General features: G+C 37.8%; 3 protein-coding genes across 4 annotated transcripts; 1 reads left to right on the top strand and 2 right to left on the bottom strand.

Moving 5' to 3' along the window:
- Positions 1-3,104: 3,104 nt before the first annotated feature.
- Positions 3,105-5,692, bottom strand: LOC131301191 (phosphoenolpyruvate carboxylase kinase 1-like). The gene is made up of 3 exons (XM_058327357.1): positions 5,402-5,692; positions 3,837-4,395; positions 3,105-3,482 (listed from the first exon to the last, which is right to left on the bottom strand). Exons 1-3 carry the CDS (start codon positions 5,624-5,626, stop codon positions 3,427-3,429), a joined length of 840 nt encoding a protein of 279 aa, XP_058183340.1. The 5' UTR covers positions 5,627-5,692; the 3' UTR covers positions 3,105-3,426.
- Positions 5,693-13,015: 7,323 nt separating this feature from the next.
- On the bottom strand, positions 13,016-19,105 carry LOC131301188 (inositol phosphorylceramide glucuronosyltransferase 1-like). The gene is made up of 10 exons (XM_058327352.1): positions 18,668-19,105; positions 16,914-17,034; positions 15,988-16,173; positions 15,628-15,791; positions 15,104-15,211; positions 14,750-14,887; positions 14,552-14,659; positions 13,990-14,275; positions 13,778-13,898; positions 13,016-13,411 (listed from the first exon to the last, which is right to left on the bottom strand). The coding sequence occupies exons 1-10, from the start codon at positions 18,908-18,910 to the stop codon at positions 13,270-13,272; spliced, it is 1,617 nt and encodes a 538-aa protein (XP_058183335.1). The 5' UTR covers positions 18,911-19,105; the 3' UTR covers positions 13,016-13,269.
- Positions 19,106-22,686: 3,581 nt separating this feature from the next.
- On the top strand, positions 22,687-24,869 carry LOC131301192 (transcription factor MYB14-like). Of its 2 annotated transcripts, none has more exons than XM_058327358.1 (3): positions 22,687-22,897; positions 23,040-23,172; positions 24,038-24,739. In XM_058327358.1, the coding sequence occupies exons 1-3, from the start codon at positions 22,726-22,728 to the stop codon at positions 24,555-24,557; spliced, it is 825 nt and encodes a 274-aa protein (XP_058183341.1). In that variant the 5' UTR covers positions 22,687-22,725; the 3' UTR covers positions 24,558-24,739. The 2 variants fall into 2 exon arrangements, with proteins under 2 accessions (XP_058183341.1, XP_058183342.1); XM_058327359.1 differs by having other exon boundaries at positions 22,694-22,897; positions 23,043-23,172; positions 24,038-24,869.
- The last annotated feature ends 1,418 nt before the right edge of the window (positions 24,870-26,287 follow it).

Here is a 26,287-nt window from a genome sequence, read left to right as displayed (position 1 = left end):
ATGATCGGAGACATTGAGGGAGTGAGGGAAATCTTGGTTAGGAAAGTTGGAACATATGCAGTATTTTCCCAAACCTTGGTTAAGAAAGTTGAAGCGTTCTGCTAAGATCTTGAAAAAAAAAAAAGAAAAGAAGAGAAAAACTAATGCAAATTGGGGGGAACTTGAACACACAAAAATAAACAAATGGGAACGGGGGGAATTGAACTCACAAGCTGATGTTCCCAAGACTAGTTCTTTATCACTGCACCAAACAAGGATAACTTGCATGTATTTGACATATATGATATATGTGCAAAAAATCGAATTTTTTTTTAAAAGGGCGTGGGGCACATGACCCCACGTGCCTCAAGGTGGGTCCGCCCCTGGGTACAACATTAAGTGGTTCAATGTAACTTGGCTGTGGTCGAGTTTCAAAGAGTTGATAACTTAATTTTGTAGTAGTAGTAGTTGTTGTTGCTAGTTAATTTTGTAGGAGTCTCTGTCTTGTATTTTCATTTGATTTTCCATCAATAGTGTTTAATCAAGGGACGTACGTACAAATGGTTTTACAGGACTCCCTCCCTGTTTTTTTATTTTTTTGAATAGTACAATATTATTCATGGATGGTGTTTCAACTTAATTTTTAACCTTAGCACAAGACTTGTTTTTAGCACAAGACATCGAAACCTGACATTTAAACACCACCTGTCCATATTTTTTTCCCCTCAAACCAACTGGTTGCGCGCATCAAGACCCTCTATTGTACCCAGGAATGACCGTCAATTTTAAAGTGCTACATCGCGAATTCTTGCCCGTGTACGTGTTCTGCAGAGCATTTGATGAGTATAAGAGCCCATTGGGAATTTTTAGTGGCAAACCCACATTCTGGTGTAGGAGTAGTTAATTTGTAATGGATCCCTTAAGCGCAGCATGGCAGTTCTTTGTGGTTAATTTAGTGGTGCAATGGGCTTATTTCGTAATTTTCGTCCAGTTCAGAATTTGCAAGTAGAGAGACGTGGGGTGGCGGGTTATTGCTCGTGTAGGGGTTCAACTGCTATGGTTTGCTCTATAAAAGCAAGGAATAGAGGAGGGGAAAAGGGTCCCCGACCACACAACTCGATCATTAGCGCGCTAGTTTAATTATCTCTCAATTTCAATTTTCGTAGTCTAGTAGTATTTCCTTCTCTCCAACTTCATAGTTGTAACTTTTATTTCGTTAATGAAAATCCTTTGAGCTAGCCCCGTGCTTGATTTCCTATTCCACGTACATCACTTTACAAAATTTGAAGTCCACTTCATTGTGGCAAAGAGACCCACAATCTCTTGTTCGAAATCAGATATTTTTCACACATACACTCGCATCAATTTTTACAACGAACCAACCGAGGTCCTGGCACGCCCGCGCATTTTCTCGATCACACGCCAACTTGCGTTGGGGCTCTCTTTCTCCTCCTTCTTGGAGAAAAAACGCGTCAACACCCTCCCGTTGGTCTGTTAACTTATTAGGCCTTTGGTCTGTTAACTTTATGTTTGAATTCTATGTTGTTCTATCTAATTATAGAGCTAGAATCAGTTGCACTTTCTGTTTCTCTGTTTTAAAAAACGTTGTTTTCACCTAATTAGGCCAGTTTTGATTTTGAAGCGCATGCAGAGAGGATCAAAGTTGGCAATTAAATGGAAGCTACTATTGCTGCTGCTTCTGCATGGAGTGGCTACTGTTCGTCACCTTCAGGCAGTATGCATCTGGGGATCGATATTAAGCCCTAAAGCCTCCAATATCAGCTAGCTGGATGCAATTCATGCTTAATACTACAAGGCTAAATTTTCGTGATTTGAGTGGTGGCTAACTTCTCCGGAAGCCAGCCAGTGTTTCCATGCGCACGCCACAAAATGACTTTGAAGACTTGCATGCTAGCTAGTAGTAAGCAGGGGCGGATTCAGCCTCCTAAAATTGTCGGAATTTTTTTGTGATTCAGGGAAGTAAATAGTATATATAAAAAAAAACCCAAATTATATGTCAAGTAGGACGTCTAGCGCAAGCGGTAAGGAGCTCCGCCTCTGTGCGAGAGGTCCCGCGTTTGAAATTGTCTAGCGACTTCCTTTTTTACTAGATGCTTAGACGGTTGAAACAATATTTTTTTTAATGCACATAAAAACCAATAATGCTAGCCACACAGAGATTGAGAATAGATTTTGCACAGCCGTCTATGTGGCAAAAAAAAGGGGGATCCACCACTCTTTCCCCTCTGAAATTTCTCCCACTCTCTCTCCCCTCTGAAATTTCTCCTCCCCGAGAAACCCAAATTTCCACCGCCCAAACAGTTAGCAATTTAACAAAGACAGTAGGTGTTTGATTGAATAACGGACCAATAGTTTAGGAGTAAAATTGAAGTTTTCAAATATTTGAGTGTCTTTTAGACACTGAGGTCAAAGTTTAGAGAGTATTTTGAATTAAATTTGTAAAGAATAGTACTACTAAACTATAAGAGTAAATGCAATGCTACGGTGCTCATACCTAGTGGGAGAAAGCTATGGTACACAGGGTATACTATATGTCTAAATTATGACAATTTTTGATTTTTGATTTTTTAATGCATATTTATGATTCTAGTTACGACTTGTACTTTAAAATTTACCTGTTAAACAGGTTATTAGCAGGTTACTCATAATTAAACACCTAGTGACCATGGAATGTGTCATCAATGCATCACTAAAATGCAATCCACTCCATGAGAAATGGAATGTGTTATCAATGCATCGCTAAAATGCGATCCACTCCATGAGAAATCAAACACATTCAATTAATCTATGTGGGACACATCATATGGTACCAAAAACATAATCAGAAAATGTGGTTACCAAAGTACTATTGAAACACACAAAAATAATAATATTGAAATTGATTGGAAAAAAATTACTACTATCTACTTTCACCTCGACCCCCAAGACAAAATCAAATGACGCATTCTCATACAAACTTTTTACCGAGTTCTAGTTATGAAATCTTTTTTTTTTCGGATAAAAAAAATTCCTTAACCACAACTCGGATTCTTGCATATTCTCATCACTCAAAGAGAAAACTCATTCATGGCTATGGTATAGAAACGCTAGTGCATCAATTCCTCTTACTACAAAGATAAGGATTTGATTCTCATTCTCTCCTTTGCATTGGCACCTTTATTCACCATTTCTCATATGTACATTACATATATTGCATCAAGATTTGTTTTTTTTGGTTTTTTTAATTGGGTAGCTAAAGATTCCCAAACCATCACAAACAGGTAAAACCTCGTTCTTTGAAGGGTGGAGAGATCCACTGGACTCTGCCTCCTCTTTCTTTCTCTCTCTGAAAATCTGCAAGAAAGAAAACTGGTTCTTGTGACCAACCATTCAAGCATCCATGGGTGCTCTATGTACATCGAAGCCCAATTCTTCTGATGCTAATTTTCAGGTCATATCAGTCATCGATCTGGTCTCTCCTCCATTGATGATCCATGGATGCCCTACATTTAACAAGAAGATTCGTAAAATCAAACTCAAAGACATGAATTAATATGCACACAAGAAAATTTAAACAAAGTAAAATGATTCGAAATCACTTTTAGAGTTGGTTTCCCCTAAAAAGTTTGTCGACAGTTTAAGGACTTAAAACAAGTTATCTCAGCTAAGCGAACTTTTAATAGATGGATGTGAGGATAATGTCCTGTTTCAAAATCCGTGTTTTTTCCGAGCTTTTAACATGTTTAGTCAATTGGGAACCCAAACATTACTGTCTGGTTGCAGAAAAAGTGGAGCAAAAAGGAACAAAACATGGGACATGCATGCACGAGAGCCAGAGAAATTGGAGAGCTACTTACTGAGAACCTGTTCAGCAGAGAGCCTTCTGGAAGCATCCTTACAAATCATCTTCCTCAGCAAATCCTTCGCTTCATTCGACACCGCCCGGAAAACCCTCGTCGGAAACCTCAGATTCCCCCTCACTACCGCCTCAAAAGTCTCCTCTGCTGTCTCCCCGCAAAACGGGACAAACCCAGACAACATCACATACAAAACCACCCCAGCACTCCACACGTCCACCTTCTCGTTATAATCCCCACCCGACAACACCTCCGGTGCCACGTAGTATGGCGTCCCCACCACCCCACTCATCGGTGCCGCCCCCTCTCTGAACATATCTGCGGACCCGAAATCAGCTAGTTTCAATTCGTTATGAGAGTCGAAGAGGATGTTGTCCGGCTTGATGTCCCTGTGGGAGATGCCTAGGCGATGGCAGTAGGCGATGGCGGAGATTAGGGAGTGGAGAATGGAGGCAGCGGAGGGTTCAGGGAGGGGGGCAGAGGTGTTGAGGCGGTGGAAGAGGTCGGCGGAGGAGCAGAGGTCTGTGATTATGTGGAGGTAGTTTTCGTCGTCGAATACCTGAGATATAAATTGACATTGTTAGTTACAAGTTTTGAACGCCACACCGTGGTTCCGAGTTCTAGTCTTCATGAAGGAGGTACTCAACTCGTTATCGTAACCACTAACAACTAACCCCTAACATCCAATCGTGCGACCGGAAAAACCAAATTGTAAGTAGTAAGAGATAGTATTAATTAGGTTAAAGCAAGACGGTTACAACGAGTTAGGAAAGATAGGGACCGAATAATATCCTTTTCAAAGATTGTGTATATCTCAATTTTGTTGCCACGACTCCAGAAATTGGGTTTGTTTACGTCATTCATAACAAGTTACAAAAATTCAATAAATCAAATTAGGCCGGTACTACACGTTTTTTTCGTCAAATTTTAACAAATCAGATTATTTGAAGTTTTGCATACCTCGATCAATCCATCATAAACCAATTCTACCTTCACTATTAACTACGGATCCAATAAAAATCGGAACAAAACTCAAGAACCCCGTATGGGCGCCCGATTGCACATTCGGTGAGATCATCAAGAGATATTGCTTAATCGACCCAAATTTATTTTTTCTCGGGACTCAAATCTATGACCTCACACGAGTACACTAATACTTTGACCTTGACTAACTGCCTTGACCAAAATTATATAAAAATAATAATAAATCTATTGTCAGCTCATTACGTACAATTTTTGATTCGGAAGAAATTTTTTTTTTTTATCACCAAGGATGGACGGCCACTAATTGGACACATTCATAAAGCGTTAATTCCTAGATGATCCGAAGCAAACCACCACCCTGACTCGGCAGGTAATCCGCGGTATCAACCTTGGGGAGGAGTCGAACCGTGCCCCAAGCTAGGCAAGGGCCCTTTCCGTTACGCTGGGGCAAGCCCACGGGTAATGAATACAATTTTGTTCAGCTCGACAGGGTAACAACTGAAAATCTCGTCATAAACGTACGAATGCGCGCAATCTTGCCTTGTTTTTGGGAACAGGATTCGGTGTGAGAATGTATGTACCTGGTAGAGTTGGAGGATGTTGGGATGGTCGGAGAGTAGTTGGAGGATTTTGGGCTCTTTTTCGACACACTCCCGGTCGACGGCGTCGGTGAGTAGGCGCTTGTCGATGGATTTGCAGGCGAATGAGTCGCCGGAGACGGCGGAGAAGCACCGGTACACCACCCCGAATCTCCCCCGCCCGATCTCCTCGCACAATTTGTATTCTCTCTTCAAACTCTCACACATCTCTCTCTCTCTCTCTCTCTCAACTGGCGGAGTGTTTGATCAAGGGGGGCAGTTGGGGAGTGTGTGTGTGTGTGTATATATATATATATATATATATATATATATATATAGAGAGAGAGAGAGGGAGAGAGAGAGAGAGAGAGAGAGAGAGAGAGGAGTCGTTGGGGGGTTTCGGAATTCAGATGCGGGTGGTATACCGAGAGAATATTCTGTGGTAAGTTGGTAATTTTTAGAGTGAGAGGGGGAAAAGTGAGAAAGAGTAGTCACACTCTTTTTTTTTCTTTTTTCTTTTTCTGATATTAATACTCCAATTTATAATGTTGTATTTTCAAGATTCTTTTTTTTTTTTTTTTTCGCCATCATTCATACATTAGTGGGGATTAGGGGAAAGTTAGTAAGTTAACAACTTAAGGAAGTTCAATGTCGCTCCATGCTCTAGTCATGTTGTATTTTCAAGATTCAAGCGTGGAAAAGTATATAAATGAACAATTAATTTCGTAAGAAGACAAAAAATCAGTGTGATTATAAAAATAAATAAATAAAGGGAGCATGAGAATCTATTACCAAGCTAAAAAGTTGGTAAATTCTTGATGAAGAAAATTGCAAGGTCAATTACAATTTTTATCTGGAGAAACAGAAATCCTAGAATTAAAATTACTAAACGGGCCTCACAGTTGATTATTTAAGATTTGTTCGAAAATTTATCAAGCTAGTTTCAATATAAAGGTTTAAGATTAGCTTGATTATTAGTCAAGATAATTTTGAGTAATTTAACAGGAAAAACACCTGACTGAGTGAGTATAATAGTTTGATTTCAAAGCTTAGCGTTTTACAAGTTGAAGTCAGTCATCATGTATCTTTAATTACGTAATAAGTTGATATTAAACTAGCTATGATGCAATTGATTTTTTTTTATAATCGGATGTCTGGGCAATCTTATACGTGCATCTCGATTAATTTCGGGACCCTGAATATAATGATCGGATATAATTCCCAATGACCCCAAAGTTTAAGATGGTTAATTTTCGTGAGATTTGAACATGCTACCTCCGAATGAAATTCATTTGATATTCCTAAGAATCCTAACCACCTACGTACGAGAATTTTCCATTTGGATCCTTCTTTTCTTGATTTTCTCTAATTTATGCTCTCTCAAATCTCAATTTCTTGCTGTCATTTAGTATTTTCCTAACTGACAAAGTGGCATGCAAGTAGTTCTTTAAAAGGAGCCATTCTCCTTAATTAACTTTTTTCTCAACTTTGTTTTATGTGTTTTGCTCGGCTCTTTTGAATTTCTGTTAGATTTATTTTATATTTATTTTTTAGATTAACTATTCGTCTTAACAAGAGGAGTCTAAAAAAAAAAAAAATTTATGACATAAGCAAAAAAGTTTTTACTAAAGACGAAGAAAAATACCAAATAGCTGTATTTTTGTCTAAAGTACTATCGCCTTATATAAATTTTTTTCAATATTAGCCCACATTTATCTTTTGAAAAAAGAAGAAGTTAATATACTTTTTTTTGTGGACCCTTTAAAATTAAGTTGAGTGCCACGGGATCCTTCAGTTCTGCATCACGCACTTTGTTGGATAATCTATATAATAAGGAGTAACGATTTGGCCCACGTTATCTCAATTATTATACCAAGGCCTTCTTTAAATGAGACAATAAATATTCAAACGCTCATGATATCCTTATGGAGTATATTTGGATTTATGAGGGTAATATGTCAATAATTTAAAATAATTAAGTTCAGATATCGATACATATTTCGCAGACATTAATACACTTTCACAAATATCAATATATTTTTCTCGAATATCAATGCACCTCCTATCTATTATCCTCTGCCTTTAGGCCGAATGTTAACATTTTCCTTCAAATTGGTTTTTGTTTATTTGAGCCTTAAAACAAACATGGTAGGTCAGATATTGTAATAAATGAAATTCCAAATAGATTGATTGTTTAATTAATGATGAGTATTGGCGGGAAAAGGTTTGTGCACTAAACATGGAAGGTCAGATATTTTAATAGGAGTAAATGAAATTCCAAATAGATGCATACTAAAAGTTACTACTAGGAAATTGTACGAATATGATGAAATGCACCAATTTCTTTAGTTCTCTAAAAAATACGTCTCACAACTCGAAATCTTGTATGTGCTACTAATTGTCATGGGTGTTGTTCGTACCAAGTTTTGTGCTGACTATGTTAATGCATAGATAGATTGATGCTTCGTAAATCAGTTAAAATAGACTTAAATTGACCCACCGGGCCATTGTCAATTTTCAAAAAAAGGAAAGGAAAAGAAGAAAAGAAATAATATCATGCCCAACCCTACAAAATGTGTATCTCTAGCCTAACTAGGGATCATTCATTGGCTAATTTCTCATTGAGATATGCTACAATCACGCCCAAAATTACACACCTTCTCACAAATTTTTTTGTAAGAAAGTGTGTAATTTTGGACATGATTGTAGCATTTTTGTTTCTCAGCGATGCCCCACGAATGTACAATGTCTCCCTAATCTATTCGGAAAGGTTTGGAAAGGTGGAGGCATAGTTATAGGTGGCCAATCCAAATCATTTAATATGGGATGGCATCATTTCAATTTTCTAGGGTAATTATTAAGTCTTTTTCAATTGCCATTAACACCTAACTGTGATTGCAATCTTGCTCACCCATTTTTGTGTGTTTGTGTGGTGCCCAAACGAAGCTTCATTGATGAGAATCGTTTATTTTTCTATAGCTTGATTTTCTAATCAATCTTGCAAAACGAATCGACCGAGTATCGGTTTTGATCGAACAAACACCAGTCTGTAACTCAAATCATCAAGTAGAACCTTGGTGGTTCTCACATTACACGAGAGGATCGCTCTGAGAATGCACCATTTTATTTATTTATTTATTTTGATTCGTAATATGACAAAATTTACATAAAAATGGCCCTTGCCTTGTCTGCTTTTTTTGTGTCTTATTAAGTGAAAAAAGGAACAACCATTAGTGGCATTTGCTTTTGGAAAAGTAGGTTCTGTACCATATTTTGCTTACAGGATATCTTTTGTTTTATCCACCTTTTTTGGTTTTTTTGTATTTTTGGTAGTGATCCACTTTTTTTTTTATAGGATTCGTTTTTCGTACTACTCCGGACAGGTCAAGGACAACTATCAAACATATTTTCATACTAGCATGGATTTGCTTTTTGTCATTTTGGGCAGAATCAGGTAAGTGGTTAATTGGATCCTGACCTCTCACCGACTCCGATCCTATCCTTGAAAACAGTCCAACCCGGGATTCTATTCAATAATTTGAGACGTTCATTTTGTAACCTTTTATGTGTAGAATACCAATACGGAAATCCAATTAATCGACATCCAAAGCCATACCAAAACATTTCTCTTGTGAAAAAGGGCAAACGCCATTCCACTAATATTGTGTGTGATCAGAGCCGTTAACTTTGCCATCACAAGTAGTGGCTATTTTTTGATCCCCTTCACAACTTCATGAGCTGAACAGGATCTAATATGTTTCCCGGTTCATATCTCTCTCTCTCTCTCTCTGTTTCGATAGTCAGAGGTGTCCAAACCAGCTTAAATACACCTAAACTAATATTCATGTTGGGACTAGGAAATTTATAAGAAACTACTTTCTTATAGACTGATCGATTGTTTGGAGAACAAACCCACCAACCATTTCAACTAACCCATCCTGACCTACTTCATAAAATATTTTTAATATCTTCTCCGCGAGAATGGTGGTGATGGGTTTTCTACACAGCTTTCCTTTTGTAATCGTATTGTTCACTTTTTAAAAACTATAAGCCAAAGTTTTTCATTCCAAGCCCACGTAATCATTTTCAACAACCACCGGCCACAACTCTTCTGCCAAATGATCTCTCATGTGCTCTAACTGCACAATTTTGCTGCAGCGCTAGAAAATTTTCGGGTTCAAATTTTTCACTACTCTTGGAGCGCCTGCAGTTTTTACGGGTTAACCAGATGTGGCCCTTACTCATTAATTACTTGATGAGGTAGTTTTGTAAAAATGCCCTTTAAAAAGTGCTCCAAAATTCCCGAGTTCACTTTAAAAAAAAAAAAAAAAAAGGCCGATTACAAAATGTTGTAGTTTTGTATCTCTAAGTAAGTGCCCTATTAAACACAGCTTTTTGAAGCACTTTTCACTGCCCTATCAAATTACCATAAATAAATTAAATATATTAAATTTGAGGTCAAGACTGAGTGCCGCAATAGAGAGAATCAAATGAGGCATTTTGAAGGATGGTGCCGCGTTAACAACTTGATAAGGCATTTTTTGAAAAATGTCCTTTCAAAGGTGCCCCTAAATCCCCATTTTGTTGTAGTAGTGCTGGCACTGTTCATTTTTTCTATTTTTTTTTTATAACTTAGGTGTTCAACAGCATCGGTAGTCATCTAGCCAGTTTGAGATATACCACAATAATTTTTCAACCTACTTAAGTCATTTCTTTGCAAAGATCATCAAGTCAAATGTGGTAAGTCCCATTATAATACTATCATACAGTACTATCTTTGCACTTAGGTCACTATTGCGGTTCCGATAATGCCCAGCTCATTAAGTCGATCTTTTTCAATTGCTACTAACACCTAATTGCGATTGCAATTTTACTCACCCATATTGTGCGTTCGTGTGGTGCCCAAACGGAGCTTCATTGAAATTGAAATCGTTTATTTTCTATAGCTTGAGATTTTTTAATCAATCTTGCAAAACAAATCAACCCAGTATCAGTTTTGATCGAACAAACACCAGTCTGCAACTCAAATCATCAAGTAGAACCTTGGTGGTTCTCACGTCACATGAGAGAGGATCGCTCTGAATGCGTTTTTTTTTTTTCCATTCGTATATGACGAAATTTGCATAAAAATGGCCCTTGCCTTGTCTGCTTTTTTTGTGTCTTATTAAAGTGAAAAGGAACAAGCATTTTAGTGGCATTTGCTTTTGGAAAAGTAGGTTCTGTACCATATTTTGCTTACAGGATACCTTTTGTTTTATCCACCTTTTTTTGTTTGTTTTTTTTTTTTGTTTTTTTGGTAGTGATCCACCCTTTTTTATAGGATTCGTTTTTCGTACTACTCCGGACAGGTCAAGGACAACTATCAAACATATTTTCACACTAGCATGGATTTGCTTTTTGTCATTTTTGGCAAGAATAGGGTAAAAGTGGTTAATTGGATCCTGACCTCTTTCCCACTCCGATCCTATCCTTGAAAACAGTCCAAGCCGGGATTCTGACTGTTGATTTTGTCATTTTTATTTTTATTTTTTTGTTAACGTCACTTCCCTGTTGCAGGGGAGTCATGTTTACAAAAAAGGAAGTGGCATCCCGGGATTCTATTCAATAATTTGAGATGTTCATTTTGTAATTTGTTCGGACAAAAAAGACAAGTAGCTTATTTTTTTTGTCTTTATTCAAATTTTTTTTCGTATCACTTGGCTTATCAACATTTTTTGGGGATTATTGCATCCTCATGATCTAAAAACTAAAAAATTCTGATCGAAATCCAATTTTTTTTTAATGAAAACAAAAAAATTGGCTTATTGGCTTATTTTCGTCTTTATTTGGCTTATTTTTGGCGGGAAAGCCATTGGCTTTTTTAGAAGAACAACCCGGTGTCCACAATACCCATACGGAAACCCAATTAATCGACATCCATAGCCCTACGAAAATACATTTCTCTTGTGAAAAAGGGCAAACGCCATTCGACTAATATTGTATGTGATCAGAGCTGTAAACTTTGTGGCTATTTTTGGATCCCCTTCACAATTCCATGAGCTGAATAGGATCTATATGTTTCCCAGTTCTTCTTCTTCTTCTTCTTCTTCTTCTTCTTCTTCATTTTTAATGTTTCGACAATCAGAGATGTCTAACTAATATTGATGTCGGAACTAGAAAACTTATTAAGAAATTACTTTCTTGTGAACGATCGATTGTGTGGGGAGCACCCCCACCAACCAACTCAACTAACCCATCCTGACATACCTAATAAAATATTTTTTACACATCTCTGCGAAAAAACCATTAGTTTGCATCAGTCGTTAGTCCATGATCAAATATCTTCTCCACAAGAATGTGGTGATGGGTTTTCTACACAGCTTTCCTTTTGTAATCGTATTGTTCACGTACTCTAACTGCACAATTTTGCTGGCACTGTTCATTTTTTCAAATTTCTTTTATGATAACTCGGGTGTTCACCAGCATCGGTAGTCATCTAGCCGGTCTAAGATTTACCACAATATTTTCCAACCAACTAAATCATTTCTTTACAAAGATCATCAAGTCAAATGTGGTAAGTCCCAATATAAGGACTATCATACAGCATTATCTTTGCACTTAAGTCACTATTGCGGTTCCGATAATGCCCAGCTCATTAATTTGTAATTACAAATTAAATGAATTCGAATAACACTATTTAACATTCAAAATTGTACTACTACATTAAGTTGTACGCTGTGGGTCTTACCCGAAACGGTGTAACACATTTGCAGGAGATATGCAACACCAGTGCCACTTTTTTTTAATATATACAAATCTCTCCACAAAGGCATAACCCAAAGATGTGGTGACACAAGCCAAATTAATCACATCCAAAATGCTCATACCAAGTCTTAGATACCAAGTACCATCAAAAGCTAGCACCTAAAATGAATTTAGCAGTCCCCTAATACACAAGTACGCTAATAGAACAATGGATACACGAACGACCCTAGCTTTTCCATCACAGTTTTTCATTGTTTTTGTCTATTACGTCCAAAATTTCTCCAACTTTCGATTAATCTGGCCTCCTGGAGCTATGCATTTTTTAAGAGCAGTATAGCAACAACGCTGGAGGAATTAGATGAGAACTGAATTCGCAATCTACGAATGATTATCTCCAATTCGAATTCCAAGCACAGAAGATACACTTTCTAATGTAAGAGATATTTAGCCAAATGCTCTGAACATTTCAGAGTACAAAGCAAAGACATCAATACCTTTAACTGACCTATCCAGAGTCCAAACAAGGTGAGACTGGGATGTTTCTTCGGGGACACGGACACCCCAGCAGCGTAGGCCGCAGTCCCCAGTAACACTACTCAACTACAACTTTTCTAACGTACCTATCAAAAAAAGGGAAAGAACTTGACATAATATGCTCCCAAGCTCATGGTATTTCTGCATGATCGCTCTTAGGGTCTGCCTAAAATGGATTTCATCACCCGGGGCACACTTTTGTCTACAGAAACGGTAAAAGAGCACTACTAATAAGTCAAAGTCAAAACAAATAAAATATAAAAAAGCTATGATAGCCATAATAAATATTTTTAAATCATACCTGAAAAGTTTGAAATCCAAATAACAAAACAAATAAAATTTGGAGCATTAACAAATATCTTCTTTCACTTAAATGGAGATTAATCTCTGTTTACAAAGTAGGAAAGATTATGACCCCTAGTTACTGAAACAACAGAAGACAAAGAATACAATATCTACAGCTAACAAAATCCCCAATAAATTACAACTCAATTAGGGGGAATAAAGGTTAATAAGGTTACAGATTCCGAAAAAAATGGAAGACAAAGGGTACCTGCTCTTCGTAGCTTACACCATTGGAATCAAGCCTCCAATCAGCATAAGAAACACATTCTATTTGTCAGTGGAATGTCCTTTTCTTCAAGACCTCTCAAGAAGAATCTAATTCCGAGGTGTTCTGAGGCATACGTCATGAAAGACGCCAAAACTAGGCCACCCAAAAACATCAAACCTAACCTGTAAGCAAGGAAAACAAACGCCATCATTGACTTACTCGGAAACGCCAAAAGCAAAACATGAATTTTGTAATTGCAAAGGTATTCCATATTAAGGTTGTTTGGTCCATGTGTTCCACAAAAAACAGATAGCTGGAGTAATATTATTTTCTGGTAACTTGATGTCCAAATGAAAAAAGATAGCTTTAACTGCGAGGAACATGGTTCGAAGATTTAAGCATATCATTTCAAAACAAAAATGTTTGAATACATAATTTGCAGCAAGACAGTGTGGCAAAATTCTGAGAGCAATCCATTGCTTTAACATTAAATGAAGCGACAAACAGATGTAGTGGAACCACAACAATGGTTTTCTTCATATAACTACCTTAAGAACAGAGCAGTGATCCCGAAAAAACAAGGCAAAGAAGGAGCAGCAATAGCCAGAAATATCATTCCTAGCCCATAATAACATGTATCAATATCACAAGATACCTTCTGCCGATGACCTACAAAACATCACCATGAAAACAAGGTCAACTAATCGGTTTCAATTAGGAATCATGATGTTAGACTTGTGAATGACTAATGTCAACCAACCTTTTTGCAAATCATAATCACAAGATCCAGGACGAGAAGCAAATGATCCCACTTGATTTGCCTTCATTATTCCCCACTTATAAATCAAGTGTAGATAACTTCCAAACAATAGGAAGAAGAGTGTGAATGTCCACTCATACATCAGGATCAACCCAGTCCACGGCATTACTTGCCGAGGGACAATTGCAAGTGCAAGTGCAAGGGAGACCACAGCAGCCGCAAAACAGATGAAAACAGAAAGGCCACCCAAAAACACAGGCACCTTTGACTGTGCTCCATTTGAGTACTGTTATGATCACAACCAAAAGTTTTATCTCAAACATCAAAAGAAGAAATATGAGCATATAGTTCGAAGTTTTTCAATTTGCACAATAAACTAGGAAAGGTTGAACATCCATTTTCACAAAGAGAACCTCAGGGCACATTGCTTTTACGTGACAGACCGGTACAGACATCATCACAACATTCGAGAAATAACTGATATACCAATTAAGTTCTGAAATATGAACACAGTATCATAGATGATTATGCACACCTTTTCCCACTTGGACAAGGAACTAACCTCATGGTTGGAATCAACAGTAGAAGAAGAAACAGATGAATAAGCCAGGGCACCCCTAGATCTGAACTTGTAGTAAAGGTGCCTAATGTGATTGCATAAGGAACGTGTCTGCACCAAATCAAATGCTTTCAGATCTAGAAACCATTATATATTATATGCCAAAAGAAAAAAAAATGCGATGGTAAGGAAACAGCTGACCTGAAGAAAAGACCAATAATAACAGAATAGTAAAGCAAAAACTGGCAGCAGAAAAAGAAGTTTGACTAGAAGTTCATCGTTAGGATTTCTTCCCCCACTGGTACCAGGAAGAGACTCTTGAAGCTTTTCTCTAACATTCTGCAGCAACAGTAAACAAGCCAAAAAAAGGGACCGTGTAAGTAGGTGGTATATGTGTTGCATGAAACAACTTGCACTATACTGCATATATAGACAGCTGATGCCATGTGTGAAGGATGCAGTACAAGAAAAGAACACGGGAAACAGAAGATCTATGTGTAAGCAGGTTGGAAAGAAAGAAAATAAATCACAGTTAGACAGTAAAACTAGAAGTACCTGCCAGACATCAACAGGCTTTAAAAGCCAAGATGTCCACCAATCCCATGGTTTAAGAGGGCCAAGTGTATAATGAATAACATGAAGTTCTTTCTCATCCACCATCCACTACATGCAACATACAAGAAGGACGTAAATTAGCAACTTCAATAAAAAAACACAAGATCAGTCGGCGTCTCATTTCTGTGGCAGTGTCTACTTAAAACTACTTCACAAAAACACAAGAAACAAAGTGCATCCTCCAGCACGGCTCTCAACCACCTTCATAGTTGGATTGGGATAGAATCTATTAGTGGGACGTAATAACAGAAGGTAAGTCTAGAACACAAAACAAACATGATTCATGTCATGGTAATGATGTGGCTGTAGCCAAAATGGTCAGCAGTCGCTGCCAATTGCCAACTTTCAGATCCAGAAATCAATACTTATTTGAGCAATTTCTTCAGCCATCATGCGCAACATAAAGGGAGCTAATGGTGGAGCTAGAGACTGATAAATTACACCCACAGTTCAGGAATCAGTACCTTGTTTGCAAGCATGTAAAGACCAACATCTGCATTATATAAAGTTGACAGTCTCTCCATCTCAGGAACTGGTCTAGAATCTAACACTTCCTTTTTCAAGTCTGGCTCAAAAAGGTGCGCATTAGCAAAGCCTGTGTAGTAAGAGTTAAGAAACCCCTGATCTCCTGTGAGGTAAACACGACGTCAAAAACTATTAGTTCAACACAAAACCAGCATGTTTCATAGATCCACGCCTATAAAAATAATATTTGAACGATGTACTTAATCAAAAACAAAAAACTGATTGTAGCACTAATAACAAATAAAAGTGGCAGTCGACCAAAAATGCATGAACCAAATTTAAGGAAGCAAATTTGATACCTCCAGTATAAGAACGTAAAGTTTTTACTTTGCTCATCATGTCATTAAAAACCACTTGAGATGGTTCCACTACCATAACTCCTGAGTTGAGCCTTTCTGAATGCTTTAAGTTAGCACAGAACTTCCTACACTGAAACAAATCTTCAATACTCTTAACAACTATTGTATCAGCATCAAGATACACCACTGCAACAACCAAGAGAGAGAGAATTGTAACAATACTTCCATCAGTTGGTACCTAAGAAAAAGAGCAATACAAATACTTTTGCAAAGACAAAATATAGTTTAGGTAAGATTTGCTCTGATAAGCAGGGGTTGTGTGCTTGTTCTAATCAACTGTGTATGCTATTTTCCTGTCTTGATAACAACTGAGCCGCGATTTAGTCTTTTTGGCCTTCCAACCATAGTCACAAAACTCTCAATTTCTGGCTAGCACCCTGACATGAAATCCAAGTGTTTCCTGATGTATATTGGCAGGTGCTTGGAAAAGATCCAAGATTTGGAGAAGAGGGCTGAACTCACCACATAGGGAAGCCCACAACATAGTTAATTGGGCATTTTTTAGGTCACTTTAGTCAACGTTGGATTGTCAGAGATGGTGAATTGGACATTCTGATTTCTAACCAAATCAAGTACTATAATGCTTATCTGCAACCTCCACAGGTTGTATAACACTCCTGAAGAGGACCCCAATTCCAACCCCAAGCAGGTTATCAAACCTGGCGGTGAGTAGTCATGTATAGCGCTGTTATTAACTAAAAATTGTGCTTTTTTCGCTTCACATTAGGAAATACAATACACGAAACCATAGATAATTGATCTAGTTTTCTTGGTTAATAAAGAAAAGGATTTAGTTTTTCTTCTAATACCCATTTTTTATTGGAAAAAAAATATCACAAAAAAAAGAGGAGGGGGAATTACATTACCTTTCTTGTACTTTGTCATATTGAATATTTTTAGCTTTGTGTAGACTCCCCAAAACCGTTTTGGTCGCACTTGATTAGGGTTTGCTAATAAACTAATGGGCTCCACAAGCCAACCATCAGCCTGTGCATACAAAATCACCAAAATGCCTGCAATGTTAATAAGACAGGGAAAGAGAGCTAACTGATCTACAACTAAGGCAACTTTTCGAGAAACTGTAAACCTGAAGTTATTAACAGGTAAGCTAGACAGCATTTCTAAAACTCTCATCAATCCCGTTTGAGAGAAACCCAAACACCGCTTCTAGCTTCTGGAAAAAAGGTCATGATTTCCACAGCTCCAATCAAAGCATAAACAAAACTATGTATAAAAATTGCAATTTCTATCCAGATATTTGCCAAGAACCAACACTCATTTCTGATAATAAAAAAAAAAAAGAGCTCCTTTTACATTACATTCACAGAACTCCCGTCCCAACATTTTGATATTCGAACTCAAACTCTCACAATATGAAAGAGAAAACAAAAGTTAGAAATTCTGCAAACTCCTCCAAGGCTACATCTATACATTGGATAGACGTGGATTTCAAATAGGGGATTAAACTTTCTAAACAACGACAATCAATACTACACATACAGTTCGACATTTAGTTTATGAGTTTACTATGGTGATCTAAATCACTACATAAGAGCGAAGAAGTAGAAATCCTCCGACTTAAAGATAGTATCATTGTACTTTTCTAATTTTTATGGCAAGCGTAAAGGAATATAGTTATACAATAATCCCAATTAAATTTCTCTTTTACATCAAAGAGTAGGTCTACAAACAAAACAATGTGTACAACAATCCACACAACATGCAAAATGTGGCAGTACATGATCGGTGGAGCAAAGTAGTTATTATCCACAAACCGATCATGCAGCTGCACATGAGCATGTTGTGTAAATGGTCGTACAGATTGTTGTGTTAGTACACATTCTCTTACATCTAATCCATCTTTTACATCTAACAGCAGGTCTAGTAACACAACAATATGTACGACATTCTTCACAACATGTAAATGTGGCAGTACACAAAATCGGTGGAGCAAAGCAGTTATCATCCAATTACCAATCATGCAGTGCCACATCAGCCTGTCGTGTAAATTTTCAGACAAAATGTTGTGTTAGTACACATTCTCTTACATCTAATCCATCTTCCACGGTTCCACCCCAGTTTCACAAGCTACCTTTACCTAAACCTCTTAACATTTTTGTCAAAATCGAACACGGAATCCCTGCATTTGAAACTCCACATTTTTCACTAGCAACTATGATTGGGAGTTTCAACGCATAATACCATAAGTCAAAACCACGTCAATCAGTTATTATCCAATAACCAACAGAGCAGGTCTACTAACACAACTATTTACACATGTAAATGTGACCGTACATGATCCGTGATGCAAAGTAGTACTAGTTATTATCCAACTACCGATCATGCAGTGCAACATCAGCATGTTGTGTAAATTTTCGAACAGGTAGTTGTGTTAGTACACATTCTCTTACATCTAATCCATCTTCCACCCCAATTTCACAAAAATCCACCTTCACCTAAACCTCTTACATTTTTCTTGAAATCGAACGTTTAACTAGCAACTATAATTGGGAGCTTCAACGCATAATACCGTAAGTCAAAACAAGTATCTCTACTTAGCAACTAGGAAAAAAAAGCACCAAATTTCAAACCATGACATAAGGGAGTAAACAATTGACACCTCGAGGAGCTTCTTGGCGTAGTCAGAGACGCCATCGGAGACGAGAACTACCATGTCCTTCGCAACGGATCCGGTGTCGCGAATCGACTTCCCGAGAACCCTAACGCCTAATAAGAACTCATCCCCGTACAGAAGCGTCACGTACGCCTCGTCGGAAGAGGAACGACGAGCGCAGATCGCGTGATGAGACAAAGCGAGCAGAATCGACAGGACAAGCCATAATCTCGATTTACTCGGCTTCATCGCAATCGGAACGAATTGCAGGTATCGCAAAAAGAGGAGTTTTTCTCGAGGGAAAAATGGTTAGGATTCGTTAAATTATTCTTCTGCAACTTAGAAAGGAATCTGGTTTGATTGATTAGGGTTTGAATATTCTTCTTCTTTCTTCCTCGTGGTCTTCGTTGTCGTCTCTGTGGAGTGTTCTGAGAAGTTCCAACTGGTTTGAACTGGAAATTAGTTTTGGTAAATTACACAGAGGTTCCCTAAGATAAAAGTAAAAGACAGATTCGCCTCTCAAGTTCTAGGAATCAAACTAATCTCCCCTATTTGTACGGGGGGATGGTTTGTTTTGTCTGAGAGACAATTGTTCTTTAGATTCTTGATTGTTAATCGTAGGTTGTAGAATTTTACACTACAGTGAAAATTTTGTATAATTGTTTTAGTGATATGTGCATACTAGATTTTGTGGATGATCATTTTTTGAGAAGAAATATAACGAGGATCCAAAATGCTCACCAGCAAGTGATTTTTGAATTTTGTGTTATCTAGTTTATTTGTGGTAGTACATTATGCTACAACAAGTTATCGAATTGCCAAGTGCTCGGCTATTACATGAATAACATTATTCACTCCATTTACTCAATGGAATTTCAAGATATATTACCCCTTTTTATTTCATTTATCCTGCATCTTCTCATATATCTTAACCTTATGCAAAACTTTTCTCTCCGCCATTTTCAACTAAGTCACAAAAGCATCGAAATTAGTGCTGCAAAGTGAAAATAAATAGCGCAATTATCTTTTAATGTTGTTACAAGTTTTTTCTCCTCATGGAATCATGTATAATAGGTTTCTTAATGAACCAGCTTCATAACTCTAATAAGGGGTAGATTACTAGATTGGTATAATGTTTTGAGAATGCGTTCAGTGAGTGTCGCGAAGTGAACAGAAACTCGCATTGAGCGCAATAGCATGAACATCAATGAAAGACGAGATATCCAGACGATCCGATTTCTAATTTTTTATTGACCGGTCGGTGTACGTCCACTCAATATTACTCCATTTTCCTGCTCCGGGGTCCAAAAGTCCTAGAAAACTCTGGGAATGCCAAAGATCGACTCATCTTAATTGGCCAACACTTTCTAAGCAAAAGTACTCGTGTATTTTATGCTAATCTGATGCATGCTTGAGCCAAGTTTTTCCAAAGCCCAAATCTGATGTCTGTAAAAGTCAGGGATTTGCTTCAAATGCTTTTGAGCCTGAAAGGTCTCCCACCACTTTCGAAAAGGCATCTCTCTTTCTCAAGAAAGCTCCGTAATCAAGGCACAATTGAAATTTGGACTACCAAAGTCAAAGGGTTGATTTCTTTCAATGACGCACCGAGCCAATGAACAAACAAAGGTTAGCAGAGAATGGTGGACTGCTTTGAATTATCAAGGCTTTGTTCGGTTCTCAACTTAGTTTTAGTTTTAGTTTTGTTTTCAATCATTACCCTACTTTTTTCTTCAATCATTACCCTATTTCTCCAATTATTACTTTCACATCTCTCTCTATCTCTCTCCAATCATTACCCCTATCTTCAATCATTACTCTATTTCTCTCTCTACCCACTACCAAAACTAAACTAAACTAAACTCCCAACCAAACACTACCCAAATATTTTGTTCCCTCTCACTTTTCTTTCCCTATGTTTTCAAGAATCAAACATCCTCTCATGTGTTGGTCCTCATGTGACAGAAAAAAACATATCATGGTCCTAACTAACAATGAAATTCTTTTCACTAAAGACGATGCTCGTCAAAATGGAAACAAAAATAAAATATATACGACGAATCAAACAAACGAAATGTAGATAGATAAGCATAAACAATTAGATAATCAGATTTTTCCATAGTGTGTACAGAATTTCGCCGAACAACAAATTTCAAAAGTCCATTTGTAGAAAATTAGAATGCGAAAGTTATTTCTTCACTTGTGATAGTAGGCCCTAGAAGAATTTGAAAATCCTGCAGTGCGGGCTACACTGCAACTTGTACTGCAAGAGCTGTAGAGCAGTCAATCCGACCATTTATTTTAAGATCGATGGCTCGGATTTAATCTAAACTCCTATTGATCTGAGTCATCTATTGTTCGGATTAAAATCCAAACCATATCTGAAATGGACGGTTGAATCGGCTACCCTACAAATCGCCGCCTTAGAATTTTGTCGACTCCAGTCTCAGCTGGCTGTCTTTGATGACCTCACACAATGAATTCATGAATTGTAAGAGGACCCACCTTTGCTCAAGACCTTCTCTCCACTGATTTTCAGCTCCTTGGCTCTCACCCTCATTCCTTTCCCCCTCTCAAACTCCATCACATTCCTCACCATCTCCTCTCTCCTCACTACCTCCTTCGTCGGCAACACCTCCGGCTACACCGCCACACCCCCAGCTCCTCTGTCAGGAACACGGCATTCATTCTCCGCTCGGCACAAGTGGATATCGATGAATGATTCTTGTCATAAATGAAAGACACAGCTGACCGTCTATTTCGCTTGTGACAAATGTGATTTGTTCAACTGGACATCGATGTTCAATGAAATTAATTTTTTAAGACGAAGTAAAACACATCGAGACTTACGAAATGAATTGTTCGAATCATCAAATGGACCCGTTATTGGTTACATTTTGTGTCACATGAACCTGACCAGGGATCATTACATGAGAGGATTTCAAATCATGTTTTCAATTGAGAAATGTAACACTCTATAAACTGAATTCATTCCAATTGAATTTATCAACAAGAAGTACATTGTAGAGAATAAATTCATACCAACTAAATTGTCTATATTTTTCCATAAGAGATCAACCAAAAAAAAAAAAAAAACAAATGGTGGTTCAAAATTGTTAAAATAGCACACTATTCTGTCATTAGTCCTATATCAGTATATTCAGTACGATATTAATAAGCTAGAATTGTAAATAGAGATCGATAATAATTTTACGCTAGCTAATCGCTCAAAGATCGAGCAGATAAAGAGCATGCATGGAGGATTAGTGGTCTCGGGAAAATCATGAAAGTAAAAAGAGCAATTTCAAGTCTCCCTAGCTAGCTAGGTTTTATTTTGGAATTAAAAACTGGTTCAGGGCAACCCAAAAAGGTCAAAAGAATTTTAAGTGACTTAATATAGAATTTAAACAAATTTATTTACTAGTTTTTATGTCTGTTAAGTCCTCGATATATATCAATTTGTCGGCAGACATTTATATAAATTTCGGAACAAAGGCGGCAATGCATGTCCATGTCGCCTGCTTTTTTTGACTAAAAGCCAGCTTTGTCACACTACACTTTCCAACCCACAAAAAAGAGATGAAGCAACCAAGAAGGTTAGTAAAAAGCTTGGAAATGTTTAATATTTGCGCAATCCAATCAAAATTTATATTTCCATATAGTATTTGCGACGCGAGTGAGACAGTACTCTAAATTATGAAGTGATTTCCACCATCACTTGGAAGAGAAAAATAAACTAATGGTTGCAAAAATGAATACGAGCACATATAGCGTATTGGTTCTTTTAAAACACGATATTGAAAAAATGAGATTGGTCCCTCGATATTAATTGATCAGGCGCATGCGGCTAAATAAGTCTAGACGCTTTAAGCGCCGCGCGGTAAACAAATGATACTACAAAACAAAGTGATATATAGTTGAAGAAATACAAAATGTGAATGGCCCCCACCTATGGTATTGTAGGCTATTAGCTTTAGAGGGGTATCTAAAAAGCGAGATCCATTTCCATATCAAAAAAAAGTTGCTTTGTTGTTAATTAATAGTACCCATCTGTAGAACTTTCTTGTATGGTGAGTTCGGGAGATCTAGAGAGAGAGAGAGAGAGAGAGATGAGGGTTCCTTGCTGTGAGCACATGGGACAGAAGAAGGGGCCATGGACACCTGAGGAAGATGAGATACTGATTTCCTATATCCGCAGATATGGTCATGAAAATTGGCGGGCACTGCCCAAACAAGCTGGTAAGTCTGTGTTTTCATTTTTAATACAGTAATAATCTACTGGTAATTAAGAAACACGAGAAAACTAAATTCTTAGGAAATTATTGACATGTATTTGTTTTCTTGGATTGTTAACGTTGGATTCATTTCTTTTGTCTATAAGTAGGTCTGCTTAGGTGTGGCAAGAGTTGCAGACTGCGATGGACGAATTACTTGAGGCCTGATATTAAGCGAGGAAACTTCAGCAGGGAAGAAGAAGAAAGCATTATAAAGCTGCATCAAATCCTCGGAAACAGGTGACGTACAGTTTCATCCGGTTATTTGTAGGTCAAACACACGCATGAAATATTAATATTTGCATCTTAACAAGCTAACAGTGACGGATTCAGAAAATTCGAACAGATGGGTCACTTTTCGAGTATAAATTTAATAAAAATACTCACAATCCAATACAAAGAGAACTTGTATTCAGAAAAATATAACCAGAATAAAAAAATGAATGTTAGTATTTCTGTGTTCAGAAAAAAATTCCCGATATTTTCAGGTGGGTCATGTGACTTGCCTGTGCCTACATTAGATCCGCCTCTGCTAGCTAGCTTCATGAAATTAGCCATTTAGTAGGCAATTTAGAGTAATTAGGGATGGAATAATTTCTCACTTTGTGTAAAAATATACTAATTGTGTAAACGTATGTTTTGAAGAAACCTAGATACACATAAACTCGCGTTCGTAACTGCGTGCGGACGAGATGAATTTGGGTCAATCTATGTAATCAAAGAGTCATGCCAATAGTCCTTTATATGAAACTAAAGTGACCGTTCGAACAATACCACTTATTATTATTTCGATAATATGTGACCTTATGCCGTGGCTGACGATCAGAGTCTCTTGAGTATAATTTTCCTGATATATATGTAATTTTTATTTTTCCCTATGTTTTCTCTCAAATTTCTCCAAATGGTCTAAGAAATATCATCATAGTTCATCTATGTTTGATGATTGGTCAACAATCTTATGTAGAGAAAATTCCATACATGAATTGCAGAGTATCAGAAACCGTCGAGTACTACTGCAATTGTCATGTTAGGATTTTCTTACAAAAGTAACTTTGCATAATCTTATATTTTTCACACCGTACGTTGTCTCTCAAAATTTCTCTAGATGGTCTGCCATTGCAACAAGATTGCCAGGACGAACAGATAACGAGATAAAGAATTTCTGGCATACTCACTTGAAGAAGAAACTACTGCAACAAATTCGACCCGACACAGATACTACCATAACCGCATACACAAGATCAAGAACTGTGATCAACTTCTCTAGTCCTCAAGATTCAGCCCATGCACCAATTTTTGCACCAAAACTTGTCGAGGATTCATCAGCTGGTGCATCGGACACTCCTGTGGTAAAAATTGAGCAACCTCTCAAAGACGATCACATGATTTCGTTTCAAAATGCTCAGGAAATACATCAGAAGCTCGTCGCAAGAAGCAACTTCTTTACGCCTGGCAAATTTATGGGTACTGTTTTAGATCCAAGACTTAGGTTGCCTTCATTTCCAAAGTCTACAACTAGTCCATGCAGGGAAGATGGAAATTTCGGTACTAACGAAGACATGGAATTCTGGTACGATCTCTTCATCAAAGCAGGAGATCAGTCTCAGAATAATCTTGAAAATTAGTAGTAATTTGAATTACTCCATATATAAATAAACATTTTTCTATTTTAATTTTTTGATAGGTTAGATTTCGAAGGTCAGGTTGTCAAAGAGCTAGAGGTGTCGTGTAGTTTTGACTTGGTATGCTCTCAAGTGTGGAGGATCGATATATTTGTATGGCAAAGAGCAAAGCTTTATATATGTAGAAAAAATGGAAAAGAATGAGGAATAAATTGGTAAATGAAATAAAAAGAAGGTTGTGCTTTTTTTGGTGTTAAAAAAAATGTTGTGTTTCAAATTTGGTGGCATTTTGTTTGTTTTGTTAGTTGTAATTAATTTTTTGGGATTAATATAGCTGGGATTAAGGGTCATCATCGGGCCGGGCCGGGCCGGCCCAGCCCACCAATGTACTACACAAGCCCGCCCACGGGCCGGGCCGATCGGGCTTTTTCTTTTTTTTGGCCGGGCGGGCCGGGCTACCTACTATAAATTGAAGCCCAAGCCCGGCCCGCGGGCTAGCCCAATTGACGGGCTAGCGGGCCAAAAACCGGGCGGGCTTAAATTTCCTTGGGAAAGGGAAAAAAGAAAGGATTTTGTGGGATTTGGTGCTAATGCGTGGGCCCGTGGGCGGGCTTTTGGACGGGTACCACGGGCGGGCTCACGGGCCGGGCCGAGTAAAAATTTATAGGCCCGAGCCCGCCCATTACAAACTATGGGCCAGGCCGGCCCGCCCGTTTCACGGGCTCGGGCCTGGTAAAAGCCCGATGGGCCTGGCGAGCTTAGGGCGGGCCGCGGGCCTTCGGGCCAAATGATGACCCTTAGCTGGGATGATCTTTTAACTCGAAAAAATGTTTGGTTGCGTACTCCAAGCATTTTTTGGGCCAGACACTTTTAAATTACATGGCCAACCCAAAAGTTCAAATGGGCCTGCTTCAGCCCGGATTAGGCTGTAGGTATGGTTGAATAATTATTCAGAACCATAAATCCAAAAAAAAACTCCGAAGAAATTAAAAATGTGACGAAAGCCGTCATTTTTCCATTCAAAATTACTAATTTCCCGAACCTTATGGGATTTAAAAATGCGACGAAACAAAGTGGATTTGGCCCAAACGATACGCAAGGGCAGTGCCAGGATTATAAAGCGGTGGTGGCATCCAAAAATATCAACATACATAATATACTATATAAAGAAGTACCTTGTTCAAAAATTAACTTTTCATGGTATATATATCAAAAAAGTACATTTTCCCAATTTAATCATCCATCAACACAGAACGGAAATAGTTTGACGAATCTATATAATGGAACTCGACGTTCTTTTAAATTCCGATAATCATCGATCCAAGAGTGATTAGAAAAATCAAATTTCAAAGAAATTTCTCGGAAAGAGCGATTTTTCTGTTAAATTTAACTGAGAAGAAGAACGATATGTATTTTTTTGCCACTGGGAGACTGTTACTTCATTGACGTAAATCTTTTTATGTGCTACTATAATATTTGGAACGGGGTGGCAAGTGCCATTCTCCTTACCAATTGCCTCTGCCCCTGCCGATGTCCTAAATAGATAACAAAACTTTGAAATTATTATTACTAAAAAAACAAACTACTGGCTATAAACATACCAATTTGCACCAAATGTCTTCATAAGGTATTTAAAAAAATCGATCTACCCACTTACCAGACTCGGAACCCAGTAGTAAGCAAAGTCACCAAAGAGTTGCAGTCAAGGGGCGGAGGGAGCAGGGGCCCCCTTG

Source organism: Rhododendron vialii, chromosome 9a (genome assembly GCF_030253575.1).
Source record: "Rhododendron vialii isolate Sample 1 chromosome 9a, ASM3025357v1".
Classification (NCBI taxonomy): Eukaryota; Viridiplantae; Streptophyta; class Magnoliopsida; order Ericales; family Ericaceae; genus Rhododendron; species Rhododendron vialii.
The sequence above is the reverse complement of the archived record's forward strand: the minus strand, read 5'-3'. Positions and strand labels throughout refer to the sequence as shown.